At 37.3% G+C, this 16,601-nt stretch overlaps 1 protein-coding gene across 3 annotated transcripts in view; it reads right to left on the bottom strand.

Annotated features, from left to right (window-relative positions):
• The window catches only part of LOC145679883 (uncharacterized), a 140,724-nt gene that overhangs the window by 108,186 nt on the left and 15,937 nt on the right, over positions 1-16,601 (bottom strand). For 2 of the 3 annotated variants that reach the window (XM_081750393.1, XM_081750395.1), the window contains exons 3-4: positions 11,480-11,566; positions 9,010-9,093 (exon numbers count right to left, since the gene is read on the bottom strand). In XM_081750393.1, coding sequence (XP_081606519.1) covers positions 9,010-9,093; positions 11,480-11,566 — 171 coding nt within the window. The remainder of the gene's footprint in view (positions 1-9,009; positions 9,094-11,479; positions 11,567-16,601) is intronic. The other variant, XM_081750394.1, reaches the window with a different exon arrangement.

Genomic DNA, 16,601 nt, shown 5'->3' with positions numbered 1-16,601 from the left:
ACTCCAAAGAAAACGTATGTTGGCTTTTGTTCACCAAAATTTGATTGTTTGAAAAAGCAAGTGAAGGCGAAAAGGAAAAGCTATCAAGCTGCTTGGTCCCCAGTACTGAAAAGAAGAAGACTTGCATGAATGAATATAGAGAAATCAAACAAAAATATTCAGAGGAAATATTAAGCTAAGAGAACATGTTGGGAACTTTTTCTAAAAAAAATTTAGAGATGGATCCGTGGGGACTCCCATATAGGCATGCTGTGCACAAAAGTAGCCCACTAAGCTAATTATTACTAAACACCGAGGACGGATCATAGACTGTAACTAGAGAGGCTACATTGTCCAAACTAAGGAGCAATTTTTTTTCCTCAAGACACAAAGGAAGATGATACGGAACAAGAGAAAGAATTAAGAAGGGCATATTTGGAACATATAGCTCCGGTGGCAGATGAAGATATTATATTAACTGATAATGAGGAAGTGGAAATAATAATCAAAAAAATAAAAAGTAAAAAGCTCGCGGTTCAGACGGAATAGCAAATGTAATTTACAGAACTAAAAAAATATATTTGGACTCCATATCTAACAAAATTTCTCAACATTCTACTTAAAAACAAAAATTTCCTTCACTATGGAAACAATCTAAACTGTTAATAACGCTAAAAACACAGGACAAAGGTCTAACTGAAGTACATTCTTTTTCGTTCAATCTATCTCCTGAGAAACATTTCAAAATTATTTGAAAGAATAATAACTAATAGAACTCACATTCATAGGAACGTTGGACATGATGAATTACAATATGACTTCAGAAAGGGTAAATCGACTGGTTGCTTTAGACGTATTTCTTTATCAAATTAATGAAAGTAGCATGGAAAATAAGTATGCTTTGGCTCTTTTTTCGATATAGAGGGAGCGTTTGATAATTTATGGACCCCACTACTAATTGCAAGGTTAAAATAAATATACACAAATATACGCGTTATGCAACCGACCAGTTCATTTCAATCGGTGTTAGCAGACCACCTGTGAAGTAAAGAGTAGTTGTATTAGTGTTGCCAGACCACATACTATGGTATATTCACATTTTCACTTTAAATTAAACACTAGAAATTGAGATGGTTGCAGACACTTCTTTGCGTTCTACAACGTAATAACGGGATTTTTATTAAACACAAATCCTTGAATTCCTCAAAAACCTAACGTGCTAGGAAAACATCGATTGCACCGTTGGACTCAGCGCATCAAAAGCTTTTGGGAACACCCATTCATTCCAAAACATCATTTTTGATGCAGAGCGGTGTAATAAACCAGGCGGTTAGGTTAGGAATAACATTTTCTGCCTTCACCTTAAACTTGCTAGAAGATACTTATAAAAAAATATTTTTATTTTAAAAAATTAGATAAATTATTATTATATTAAAGAATCATTTTTTATATTTAATTTTCAAGTGCCTTAAGCAATCGTAACCATTAGAAAGTTAATCATAAGTTATTCTCTTAAAAAACATGTGATATGAACATTGCTACGCCATTTTAGTTTTGCTATTTGTTAAGCGCCACTTTTGTTTGACGGCGGGAACTTTTAATGACATTAGAGTAACTATCCATCCACTTGACTTTATCATTAGTTTTACACTACCACATACAGCTGAGTACAATTCTATTGAATTGTAATGAAAGTTTCCATTTTAAATTTTAATTTTCCTCGATTTGTTTTCAATTCAACTTTAACCATTACTTTCTTTTATGACATTAATTAGTAATTTAATCAATTCTATTTTCACAGGTAAATTTTAATTTTAATCTATTACTGTATTTAATTAATTATTTCTACTATACTTACACACCAAAGAGATTGGAAACCAAATTATGAAGGAAATGCTTTTGTAAAAGTGAGCGTACTCTAAGTTTAAAATCTAATAACTGCTATTATAAAATATTTACAAGTTTTTAATTATTTATTTATTAATAGAAAATACTAGAGGTAAAGATACTCATTTACAGTATTCATGACAACAGAGAAATGTGTAAGAGAAGGATAATCATGCATTTAATGACTGGTTAGTCATCTATTCTGTCAATTATACATTTTACTGCTTATTAAATTTAGTAAAGCACATTCTGAATATAACATTACTTTGGACCAACCACACAAAGTTTGGTGTAGGAGTCACATAAAAATGCTGTGCTGAAGGTAGTGTCACTGAATTTATTGTGACGCGACTGTACGTCGGAGCGCGGTCTAACCGGTTGAGCCTAATAGTAGCGGAACCCAGTTAACCAACGCTCCGTCGCTCAGTGTGCTCCGACCATCTGGAGAGTGAGGACGGGCCTCTCTGTGAGGGTTGTTTTATGATCCTGCGCAAGTGAAAATGCCGCGCTCGTTAGAACAAAGATTTGCGATCAAGTGTTGGGTGAAACTTGGCAAGACCGCTACGGAATATGTTACTATGATCAAGACTGCTTGCAAAGAACATGCCCTCAGATCAGTATGTGTTTCGGTGACACAATGCCTTTTTGGAAAGTCGGGAAGAGGTCGACGACGAGGACCGCGCCGGACGGTCATCCAAGACCATCATGGCTGACAATGTGACGTGAGTGAGGAAACTGTTGAACTCAGACCGACGATTAAGTGTTCGTTTAATGGCCGACATGTTAAAACACTCCGAAAAGTCAAGTTCATGAAATCATTACAAACCATATCGGTATGCGGAAAGTGTGCGCAAAAATGGTTCCAAAAGTGCTCACTGATGACCAAAAGTCACGCTGCGTTGAAACGCGCCAAGAAAACTTTGACATGTGTAAACGTGATTGAAAATTTTTGACCGTCTTTACAGGTGACGAGACTTGGGTATGTGAATATGACCCGGAGACCAAAAGGCAACCATCGGAGTGGCATATGCTCTCGTCCGAAGAAAGCCAGGATGAGCAAATCAAGGATCAAGATCATGCTCATCGTATTTTATGACATCCACAGACTGGTTCATCACGATTTTGAATAACCTGGAAACACTGTATATAACAAATTTTATGTGGAAGTCTTCAAAACACTGAAACGCAGTGTTCAACGCATCCGGCCGGACATCGCAGACAACTGCAAGTTGCACAACGATAATGCGTTGGCCACAAACCCACAGATAATGCCCACAGTACGTTCATCGTCACCGACTACCTGGTCAACGCAGGGGTACCAACAATCGCAGCCCCAGTACAGCCCGAACTTTTTTCTGTTTCCACGCCTCAAAATATCCCTGAAAAGCAAGCATTTTGGGACAGTGGGTAGGAACAAAACAGCTTGCACCGCAGCATCAAAGGACATTCCGGAGGACCGGAAAGCATTCGAAAACTGAAAGTCCCACTCTAAAATCGGTATAGTTACATTCACCCATAATTATGATTGTATGCAACTATACAGTATTGCTAATATAGCGCCAGCAAGAATTATGATTCGGAGTACAATATTATATTGTTTAAAAAACCTATAGTTGCGTGAACAAAATGTATGGTTGTCCTAGACATATTTCTAATATAAACAACTATGTTAATTATGGTACTTGTAACTATAAAACCGCTACATCGTTGGAAATACCATATATAATGGTTGTCGAGACCATCACAAGCTTTATTGTGTCTGTCCCAAAAATACAAGACATGTTGCTTTAACCATACTCAAAATGTCAAAATGGCTACTGTAACGTATGCACTTGCTATTGTAAGAATCTATTCGGTACTGCGCTTATCATAATCTTAGATCTCAAAAAGTTCAAATACGCTGTAATGCTACAAGAGCAAGCAAAAACGACAGCGCGACAACACATCTGAGGTTATCATTACTTATATGATTGCATTTTTTACGGTCTATCCGTCTAAAGGGTTGCGCCCTTTTTTCGGGAAAGTATTGCATTTGTATTGTGGAGGCTAAAACAATCTTAGTTGGTCTGATGGATTTTTCTTTTTCTTTATTCATTGCAGGGCAGAAAGGCTCAGTGCGTGATTATAACAACAAATATGAAAAACATTAAAAAAGGAATAGCAATTCATAGCAAAAACATAACAGGAATAATAGAACTCATAGGAATAATTATTTTGAAATAATGATGAAATTAGGATGAATTGTTCTGGACGTCACAACACGAGGTTCTGTTAGTAAACAGATGCGGTTATCTTCTGTTTCTGGGGCTATTCAGGAACGGATGTAGACAGGAGAGGCCCATGTTAGTAAGTATTTACTGTGCATATGATGGATATATGGAAGATGACAGATGACGTGGATGATATATAGCAAATACTTCTGGTCTCGGTCGGCAGGACCCATTTGCAAGTGGTGCAATGTAAGATAGTGCTGGAGCGGAGTATCGACGTATCGTGGTGGTGCATTATTTTCTCGGTCATAATGTATCATATCCTGAAACGTAGTGTGTTATAAGCCAAAACGTTTTGTAATATAACGGATGCGAAGCTGTTCTAGATGGGTGAATAGTGGTGGAAAATCTATGAGGTCATAGAAGAGCCTGGTTGGACTTGGTAATTTAATTCGATAGGCCAATCTGAAAGCGTGTCGCTTTATTATAGATGATTGTTTATAAAATTTGTCAGGGCCCAGGCTGTATGGCCATATGTTAAAGTAGTCCTCATAAAAGCTTTGTAAGTATGGAGGACAGTAGGTTGTCGTAAACCCCAGCTGGTTCCAACTAAGCATTTAAGGAGATTTAATCTCTCCCTGGCTTGAGTAATATTTTTCTCAAGTTGTGGTGTCCAAGTGAGCTTTGTGTCAAATATCACCCAAGGTAGGTAAGAGAAGATGAATGAAGAACTGGCGTGTTGTCCACATGAATGTTTAATAGATTTGGATTGCGAAACACTCTGGATCGTCTACGAGGTGGTAGAAATACAATAGATTGCGTTTCGCAGAGTTAATACTGAGTCTCCATACGTCACACCAGTGGACGAATGTGTCGATAGCTGGCTCCATTAGTCTATTGATACGCTAGATAGTACGAGCCGTTGTTAAAAATGCTGTGTCGTCAGCTAATTGATAGACTTGGACGTGAGGAGTGAGTCTGAGATCACCAACGTAAGGTAAGTACAACAATAGAGACAAAGAAGAACCTTGAGGTACGCCAGAGTGTATGAAAATTGGGTATGATTGAGCGTTGTTAATAAAAATATATGCAATACGTCCGGTTAAGAAGGTATTGATTAACTTTGGAGTATTTCCAATCAAGCCGAAAGAAGCCAGTTCGAAGGATGAACGTATAAATATGACAGAGAATCAGAATGAGAGAAGGAGGTGCACATTTGATGAGAGCATATGTAATGAAGTCGAATCCAGGGGCCGTTTTGCGTTTATTTGCTAAAGCAGTTCTCATGTCAGCTGGGTTTATAGCCTGAGTTAGTGGATTATTAGGTTCCCGAACATGCTGGTCAGATGGTTGTAAATGAGCAGGTGTCGGATCAGCGTGACGGTTGATCGAAGATTGAAGGCGTTGCGGTGTGTGCCACCCAGGAAGCGGAATGAAGATATCTTGGAAAAATGGAACAAAAAGATTCGCCTTGTCGATGTCAGTATTAAGAGCTTAATTGTTGAGAATAAGATGATAAGGCGTGTCTCTGCTTTCCTTTTGTCACTACTTATCCACATGATCCTTTCTTCCATATTTTCTATGAAATTTTTCTTGGTAGATCTATCAATATCACTCCTTTATGACAAAAGTTCCCTGATGCACACTTCTTCTGGAACCAATCTGTGACCAATTTGTCATTCTGCCTGCTTTGCAAGAAGTATGCATCAGGGAATTTTTTTTTCATAAAGTTGATAGATGTTGATGTTGAGTGATGTTGATAGATCTACAAAGAAAAATTTCATAGAAAACTAGCAGCGTTCACCCCGCTTCGCTGCGGTCACCCCGGAACGCAATAAACTTTGTTACTTAGATAATTTTTTACTTTTTCGCTTTCAAGTGATATGATAAAAACCATAGAAGATTGCAGTAAATGTTAACATTATATCGCCTGTCATTTATGTTAACCCGCCCCGCTTCGCTGCGGTCACCCCGGAACGCAATAAACTTTGTTACTTAGATAATTTTTACTTTTTCGCTTTCAAGTGATATGATAAAAACCATAGTAGATTGCAGTAAATGTTAACATTATATCGCCTGTCATTTATGTTAACCCGCCGAGTGACACGGTCATGCGGGTTGCATATAAATACGTTTATTTTTACCTATGATGAACTAACAAAGGATTTGTACGTTATGGACACTTGAATGGTCAATTATCTGAAGACACTGGTAATTAAAAATTAAAGTGATATGATAAAAACCATCTAGGGTCCAAATCCTAATAACCCCCCAAAAATGAAAGAAATTGGTTCAGCCGTATTAGCGTGATGAGGGAACAAAGGATTTGTACGTTCTCTTTTATATATAAGATATGGAAGAGAGGATCATGTGGATAAGTAGTGACAAAAGGAAGGCAGAGGAAGATTTAGAGAAATTTCACAATCAAGTGGAGACCAATGGATATGATAAAAGAAAGCTAAAAGTGGAAAGGATAAAAAGAAACAAAAAAAAGAAGAAGGAATATAAGAAAGAAGAAGAGAAGAAATCATGGTGGGAAATAGAAAGTATAGGGGAGGATACTGAGGTAATCAAGAGAGTTCTAATGAAAATAGGGAACGTTTCAACATACAGGAGAAGAAGTAGAAGATTATTGGATGTGTTAAGAATGAAGAAAAAGAAGAAAGAAAAGAAAGAGGAAAGCCGAGACGAGATGATGATGTTTCCTTACAACAAACTAAAACAAAGCTAGTACATAATGGTCACTTTTGGCGGTTACAGAGCAAATTTCCAGTATATTCACACTGTACGAACAAGTTTGTTACATATTGTATTACAACATTGAACGTTTGTTAGTGTTCGCTTGACTGACACCACTGATAAACTGGATTGGATTTCAATGATACTTTGCTGATACATTATGTACCTTAATACCGCAGTCCAGTTCGACGATCTTTGTCGTGGGTGTAAGGGAGATCAAACCCCATTTCCATATAGACCTGACATGATCATGGAGCTAGAAAAATGGAACAAACGCCACTCGCAAGCTTTAACACAACTGAACACAAACAAAAGCGGGCGCAATTGCTGTATCATACGTAGTTTTTGAAATCTAACAAGAAACATATCCAAACATTTAATTTTTTCTCGATTACGATCATCGTCACTCACGTAATTTCTGTATGTTTTTACCATGTGCTCACTTTTTTTCATGTAACATTAATATAAGTTATGATTTTTTGCAATAGTTTACTCACATACAGAATTACTTTGTGGCCTAAGCGGCAATTTTTAGCACTTTGCCCTCCTGAGACATTACGCCCCCAAAATTGTATTAAAATCACAAACTTCAAATTTCGGACCTCCATAAATCTATGGTGCCAATAGTATCTTAGCTGTGGATATTTCTGCAGATTCTTTACATGCAATAGTATTCAGCACAAAACTTCCCACTTTATGCCATTCCAAAATACAACCCATTTAAATGTGTAATTTTCTGTACTTTTTTCTGGTGATTTCAAGTATTGTTTTGTAACCCTGCATATTTATTAAGAAGCAAAATTTTATATTCTCCGTATACCTGTCTGTTCTGTAAACATTCGTTTCTGCTTGGTGTTCTCCTGATTCGCACATCATGAGCAACTGTAGGTTTCGTAAACGCCTGCAATTGCAAAAATTGGCACTCCACCGACAACAAAGATGGCCGCCATTCAGAAACACTTGTACATGCGACAACGTGAATCATCGTATTGACCATCTCATGCACAAGCTTGATCACATTCGATTTTTTATAATTTTCGAAGATGAACGAGTAACCATTTTCACCATCTTTGTACCACTTCAGATGGATTGACCCATGCCTGAGTCCCATTCTAATTTTCTTCCTTGAATAATAAAATATGTTATCTCTTTTTCCACATGATGAAGCTTATGATAACTGCGAATGTTGGTGTCTTCTCTAGGTGTAATTTAAAATAATCTGCGTATGAGAGAATTCAACCAATATTCATTCTCTTCTTATTCTTTTCAGCTATTCCTTTCCTTCTAACATCCATATAGTGGAAATGCTAGAAAATAATTTATACTTATTCAAATACAAGCAAAGACACTGTTTCCGTTCTGTTCCAAAATTTAACACCCACAGAGATACTCCGGTCATAACTTGGAATAACTTGATTTATATTTTCATTGTGGTCATGATGCACGATGATTTAAGATTTTTATACTATGAAAATCATCATTGGAGGCCTATCCGTGTTTCAGAATACAATAAACAACACGTTAACATACGTAGTTCATAGATATAATTTCTTACTATTCGATTCTCGTCTTTCCCACTGGCTAGCGCGTGTGCCTTTGGTGCACGTGATCTCAATTTCGATTTCAGAGAGGAGATCAGAAAAAGCTTCATTTCATAATCATTTACTTTTATTAATCAACCATTTGCTTTGGTCTGAAGAGCGTAACAGTGGTGCGTTTAATTAAGAAAATTAATTTTCATTTTTCCATTCATCCTATCCTCACAAAATGCTTTTTTCTTATGGATGTGATAATGTTCACAGCATACTCAGCGAACATTCAACGATTAACGATTTTTTTCAGTGAATGTATAATATCAGAGAATAGAACCAAGCGAATCGTGTAATTGTAGTTTCATTGTTCCATGAAACCATTTCACTTTTCGTTAATATGACAATAATTGTTATTCGTTATCTTGGTGTTCATTTCTATTGCAAATATGAATAACACAAACGTAAAGTTGTCTGCATAAGATCAATATTACAATTTCAGGGACAGACATCTTAAAATATAGGAGTAGAATGAACATTGAAGTGTGCTTTCTCTGTAACAACGATGTGCTAGTATTCAAGTCAGTACTACTAATTCATGCAAGTCAATACTAATTTTAATTAGTTGAATTAATTTTAATAACTAGGATTGAAAATTTACTTACTAGGTTCTTGAGCAGCCAAAGTTTCTTGCTGAAAAGTTGTATGTGGAATTTGTCCATATGCACCTTTGTAGAGTGGAGGTACATCTTTAGGAATAAAAAGAAATATCGTTAGGAGAGCTGGAATAAACAAGTGAGCAACTTTGTACCAAAACAAGTTAATTATTGCTATTACACTATATTAACCCTTTCGGTTTTGGCGAAAGTACGTTATATTTCAAAGGTAACAAAATTACTCTGGACGATTCAAAATGGCTGGCTTTTATGTCTTTGAATTTTTGAAAATATCTAAATCGTTTTCCGCTGTTTCTGGTGCTTTCATCTACTATTAAGAAGCTATGCTAGCTTGCTGATGGAGATCTGCTTGTAACTGCTCAAATTTTAGGTTTTGTGCAGCATACATAATAGATTTGTGCAAATTTTGCCCTCTACCAAAGTCAAATTTAGACTGTGTTGTGTCCCGTACGTCATTATAAGCGGGATAAATATCATGGCCCAGTTTCTTCGCTTTACACCTAGGAGGCTGGTACTGATTTTTAGTTAGATTCGTTTCCAGAACCATTACGTAGCCTTATCTGAGCCGTACGAAGTTTCAGTGTGTCTTTCGAATTGTGTACAGGACTTTCTAATCTTGGTCGGTCTAGTTGGACTTGCCTCGATTTCTTGTAGTATTTTAGACTTGTGAAGTTCTCTTTGCTCTCTGTTTACTTCATCGCGGCTGCGTAAGCAAGAGTGGTTCCACGCTCGGCTAACTGAATTGCCTAAGTTTTTCTCCTCTTTGATCTTTCAATGCTTTCTGCAAAGTCTGCCTATGGACCTTAAACTTTCGCAGAGGTGGATGGCTGTGCTTCACTATCACAGATTAACATCAGAACATCAATATCTAGATTCAGCCAGTCCGTATGTATTTCCCCTCCTTTACTGTATTTGCGATTGCATTTGTCGAGCTTCTGGAACATCTGATAGCAAAAAGCGAGTACTGTTTTTGCTTAGCACTATATAACGTCTCTCCACCCAAGGGCGAGCAAGAAAAAGCGACATTTCAAATATAGTTTCAAATTTTGCTGTAACTATTATAAAAATTCTATTGGGTTTTCGATATTCCGAAGTAAAATTTTTCTAGCGCCCACCTTGCCCCCCCCTGATGGGCGCCCTTGTCTCCACCTGATATTCCATCTTCCGCGAAGATCAGAAGCTCTTGCCTTTTGGCTTCTATGTTCCCTTCTGCATTCTTTAGAACCTTAAGTAGCCTTCTTCTAGTTATTTATATGTGGCACTGCTTTTGAGAAAGAACAAACTTGCTATTAATATGGTCTATTTTGGTTAGAAAATTTCACACATCATTGACTTAATAAATATTCATTTACAATATAAATGGGCAAAATTCGTTCACTGTTCCAGAAACATAAATAATTCAAGTACCACATTAGCGAAAACCACCGTCTAGTGTCCACTTTTCCCGGATTAAAAACCTACAAAATCATTAAAATGTGTTTTTCTTCGTGATTTGCAGTCTACTTTTCCATAAGCATCCATAGGATTGACAAATTACAAATAATGTCATAACTAGATGTCTGTCATTGAATTATAATATACACACATGAAATAAGCAATAGTTACCCACCCATGGATATGACAGTAATATCCCCAAAAATATCGCAAAATTAACCTTCTCTAACATTGAAAATAAACATGAATAGAAAACATTTACGAAGTTTCGGTTTGGCTTTCACTCCTGACCAAAACAATGAACGTATGTCAGTAACAATGATAGCTGTATGCCACTGAGACCTTCCTGGATCATATACGTTAGGTGATAGACCCTTTCATGAATTTCGAGAACAATTCAATTGACAATTAATAATCAGTATTCCCACATATCGCTTTATTGTTATGCTATCGCTCCGCTAAATGACTTTAAAAGTACGAGGAAATTAATTCGAGAAATATTAAAAGGAAATGTATTTTTCATGGTAAAATAATTATGTAAATTGTTTGAGTAATTGCAGGGATTAATCAAATTACTGATGTTTCATGTAATTTTCCTTTATTAAAATCCTTAATAGAATCATAAGCAGCAATACAGGAATATGGACTTTCCTCCTACAACAGCAAATCATAACATAGAATGTCATAAAAACGTCATTTAGTCTAAAATCAACAAGACATAATAGGCAATGCATTCTGCAAACTTCTCTTCAGGTTCTAGTATCAAGGTGTTAGCTCACTATTTGCAACAATCTGTTACTATTTCTACATCCAGTATAATAATTATCTATTTGGAAATAAATACACTACTTACGATTTTGTCCTCCGTACCTTCTACGCACTTGCGTTATTGAAGCGTACTTTCATTTGAATTGTGTTCTTCACAAAACATGGACATGCTATGTTATATAAGTATTTCGTAATTAAATTAGATATTTATGATTATTAAATATATGACACAACATTAAATTATTATAAGACTGACCTATTCCACCATTAGGAACGTATCTTTCGGATAAATCTGAGTTTCCACCACTTAGTACAAGGCCTCTTTGATCCAATCCTCCACCTACTCAAAGAATAAAATAAATTATTTCTGAGAGACTAATATAAATAAGAATGAAATATGAAGTAAAAGCAAATGTAGTTATTTTAAAATAACATTTCTCTTCTGAGTGTTTAGTCTTTCCGTTAGACATATTGAGGTTTTGATCTATGTGTGAATTATACTTTTAATGTAGTAAACAAAAATTAGAATGATTATTAATTTTTGGCCAGACGTCAATGACGATGGCAGTGCTGTGGAATATACCAAATTGTAGTTATGTTATCAGTGATATGTTGTAAAATTAATGGTTTAAACTAGGCGTAATGTCCTTACTGCAACGCGGAATAATAAATGTAACATTTTAAGTTTACATTTAACTTTTAGATTTAGAAATAATACAAATAACATTGTTGGTTGACAACACTGTTTACCTTGTGGTATCATAGAATGTACTTAAAAGCATTTTGGTACCTAAAGGCATTTGTGCACTGCACCCACTTGCTACTTCAATTCTGTTCCACGCACATTGTTCATCTACGGAAACATATTGTTATAAAGTTTCCAATTTCTTTCTCTACTTTACGGTACAGTTGCTTTTGACTGGCTCACTACACTTCATCGCTTCACATTCACTTATCCGCTACGTAGTCTCTATACTCTTGTAGTACTGAGACACAAATTTCTGATGTGAAAATTGTATTGAATCCCTCTACAGAGTGTCTGAGCATGAAAATGTATTTCATTAGTATGTAACAATAGCGGAGATATCCAAATGGAACAATTTCGGGTGAAAAGGTATTATCGTCGATCATATGTGAGAGTATATTTGATTATTCTACGTATATTAAAAGTATCTCACTAAGATTCTTTAAAGGCAAACAACCGGCACTTTAAAAATTTATTGTGTAAAATGCAAATTTTACACGGTCGTATCCAGAAGTAGTAAGACTGATTTTTCCTCCGCGCGCAGAGTACTGTAGGGGGCTGCAAGGCCGGATGTTATGGAGGGGAGCGTTGGGAATAGGTGTCGACCGGCGGCAGTCGCCTGCGTACGTTAGTTGAGTGTGGACCACTGTGTTAGTGACCTCCTGTTGTGACGCCTCGTCGTCAGTTGCGATGGAGCGAAATTTGGAGCAGCGGTACGCCATCAAGTCTTGCGTCAATCTGGGAAAATCAGCGACCGAAACCAAGGACATGCTTACGCAGGCCTACAAGGAAGATACATGAGCCGCACAATCACCCCGTAAAAAGAAAGCCAGAATGTCGAAATCGAAAGTGAAATCGATGTTGATTGTATTTTTTGACCGTCGTGGCATTGTCCATAAGGAGTTTGTACCTCCTGGACAGAGTGTAAATGCAAGATTTTACGTGGAAGTGCTCACACGGCTGCGAAATCGGATCACACGCGTACGACCAGACCTGGTGGGGAAATGGATGCTCCCCTATGACAACGCGCCGCGCCGTGATGAGGGATCTCCTGACCAAATTCGGCGTTTCCACGTTTACTCACCCCCCTACAGCCCTGATGTGGCACCGCCGGACTTCTTCGTGTTCCCCCGTATCAAGAGGCAGCTCAAGGGGCATCGTTTCGACTCGGTGGAAGTGGTCCAAGCAGCGACGAAGAGGGCGCTGAATGGCATCCCGGAGGACGACTTCCAGAAGGACGACTTCGCGATCTGGAGGGCTCGCTACCAGAAGTGTGTGAATGACCAAGGGGCCTATTTTGAAGAGTATTAAGTCGATGTACCAAAATGTTCAATAATTTTTTAAAAAAATCAGTCCTCCTACTTCTGGATACGACCCTGTATTTATGTCAAAGTTTACAGACTATGTTTTGTAAGACACCTTCCTTTAAAACAAATTATGTGTATTTTAGTTGTTTCATTACTATAGCACTTTTATATATGGCATGGTTTTAAATTGCATTTGGACTGGGATAGCATGAATATTGTGCAGACGTAAAAAATACACAGTGAAACAAACTGAAACTGCCAGTATTAAAAGAAATTCAGGATGCGTTCACATTAAATATAAGTTCATTACAACTAACATAGTCCTCTGTATATTTATGATATGTATCAGAAGAAAATTACAGAAAAGCCTACCTTTTTAACAGCAAGACCATAATTTTTTTTCTAACTCTAACATTTATCTGTTTTCTGCGTGTGTAATAATGTGACCAGTTCAACATGTAACTTCGTAATATTACGAAATCTTGCAGAGTGGGTAACCTGTACTGGAACAGACTTTACAAGGAATATTGTCCAAAGGAACATGACATATATCTTCTTTAACTGTGTCACCTGAATCCAGTCCAGTGTCCATGTGGATCCATAAAACTTACAAGACAGATCTGATGTCCACAGCAAGCAGATAGAGCTTTGGTTACCCACGAGTTGAAGTCATATACACATTACGATAATCAAGATAGTTCTGTCGCTTTTTATGGAGCTCTATGTTCAATTAGCCCTCACAGAGTAAGTTGAATGCGAATGGAGATAAGGCGGTCAGTTGTTGGTGTGGGTATATCGAACATACTACCTGGTTATATCAGTTTAGTCACATCGTGAACTCAGGGTGTGTATGCTGCACGAGTTCAAACTGGGGTCAAACGCCGCTGACCTGGGCGGAAGATATGCCACGCCTTTGGTGAGGGTGTCGTGAATATGCGAACAGTGCAGCCGAGGTTTAACAAGTTTAAGAACGGTGATGAAACATTCGAAGACATTGTCTGAGGAAGGACAAATTTCTGGACAGGATGTTGACATGTGATGAGAAGTGGGTCCTGTACGAAACTCCACTGCGCCGTCAACATTGGTTAGCATCCCATGAACCGGTTACACAGCCGAAACCAGCTCTTCAACAGAAGAGGGTTATCCTGTGTGTTCGGTGGACTGCTCGCGGAATCGTGCATCGGGAACTGCTGACAGCTGGTCAGAGCATCAATGCATCAATGCAACTGTCAGCAGTTGTGCCATGTGCAAAAAGGACTTATACTTTGGAGCCAGCACTTCTGGATCACAAAGTGGTTCTCCTGTTACAGGACAACGCAAAGTCCTACGTAGCTAGGATGACCCGGAACACCGTTCTACGCCTTGGATGGGAAACACTATTGCATCCGCCATACTACCTGGACATTGCACCGTCGGATTATCACCTGTTCCATTCCTTGGACCTTCGACCTTCGAGGACGCCAGTTCAAATTCCTAGTAAAGTTGCAAAATGCACTTGATACATTCTTCGTTTCACGGCCCACCATGTTCTACCGCAATGGAATCCATGGCCTTCCACAACTTTGCCAGAAGGTCGTCGATGCTGATGGAGACTATTTTTGGTCTTCGAGTACGTCTTAGGTGACATATCGATGATCGAAGGTGGTGGATGAAAAAACGACAAAACCTTTAAAAATGGAATACAATCGTGAACAGCAAAGTCCGAAATATTTACAGTCAATTCGAGTCGTTTACTATTTTTATGAGTAGTTTTTGTATTCATATCGTTTCTCATCTTGTCCCTAGAGCAAGTTTCTTTTTAAATCGATTGATGCTCATACATGCAAAGGCTGAATTACAGGCGGGGAACCACTTTTTCAAACATACATCTAAAAGGTCATCTGCAGGAAGGTATACTAGTTGAATGAGATGCAGCAATTTAATAACATGATTTTAAAATACAGCGGGGCCCTCAATAAGGTCATTGTGAATTCGTAAGTTGTGTGTTTTGTTGCATAATGCTTGACTAAGCCGGTTATTCCATCAGATGGACTCTTATCATGACCACTCGCAGAAAATTCAATTTATATAGTGCATTTTCCTTCTTGCCAAATTAATATAATTGATAACGATTTTTGAAACGTCGCGCAGTTCTATCCGAGATATATCAGGTGTGGCTAAGTATAATATTAATATGACTCAATCCATCTCATATTTTTTCTATAGCTAGAAACGCATGAACGGAATCTTGAGAAAAGTCCTTGCATATAACAGCGAAACTCTGAATATTACCAGGCCACATAGGGACATTTAGTAGTTATGTGAAAACTGTGTCTGAATGTCACTTTGAAACACAGGTAACCAATTTTCGGCAACACCAAAGTGTATCATTAAGTAGTTACCTGTTTCCGTGTATGCTTCTTTGCTGCTGCAGTGGCATTAGTTCAATATTACGAATCCTTTAATGGCGTACACCCTTAGTGATAAACTTGCTTAACACATCGATTAAAATCTCTATCTCATCAATTAAAATTGCAACAGTAACAGCATCTCCTTCTCAGTCTTACAGACCAAGAGTAGTTATATTCAAACGCTCGACCACAGAATAATCAATGCAATTCTTGAAGTTAACAAATATCTTTTAGATCCTCACATGTCATAAACTTACTTATTGAATTTCTTGCTAGGTACATTGTTTAGAGACACGCACACATGAAATGTAAATTAGAACAATATACACATGATCATACCTTCTGGGTTTTATTATACTTTACCCACTCAGATCTGAGAGAGTAGAACTTGGCAATTCCTATTTTCATTTCAGGATATTCCTGTTTGAATGAATACTTGTTTCACTGTTCTCGTTATCTACCGCCTGACTTTTTTCACTTTATCTCTATTGTGTATTGCTGCAACTAGTGTTTGTTTTGACTTTCTTGGAAACAATCTTTCTAGTTAGATATACGTATATTATAACTAGGGTTCGGAAGTTGAAGACCTAAATATTGCCCAAAAAGACCTATAAAAGGACCTAAAATATCTAAAAACAAAAAAGGGCCTTAAAACCGGAAAGGAGGACGTAAAAATAAGATCCAATGTAATTAGAATTACATATTTAATGAATATAATGAAGAATAAATACAAGCTTCTGGTAGTATACAATATACAGTTGAAAGAAACGGTGCAGCGGTGCACCTTTCGGAGGGTCGACTCGTCAGGAATCTTCCGATTTGTGTACTGTTCCAGAAGCTTCATTGTTTATCTTTGCCAACGGGATATTTGCTCCAACTAAAGCATTGCAAAAATCTTTGTTAAGAGAGACGACTTAGAATGTCTACTAGTACTTT

This window comes from Thermobia domestica, chromosome 2 (assembly GCF_964235325.1).
Source record: "Thermobia domestica chromosome 2, izTheDome1.hap1.1, whole genome shotgun sequence".
NCBI lineage: Eukaryota > Metazoa > Arthropoda > Insecta > Zygentoma > Lepismatidae > Thermobia > Thermobia domestica.
Note: the sequence above shows the minus strand (reverse complement) of the source record. Positions and strands in the feature narration are given on the sequence as shown.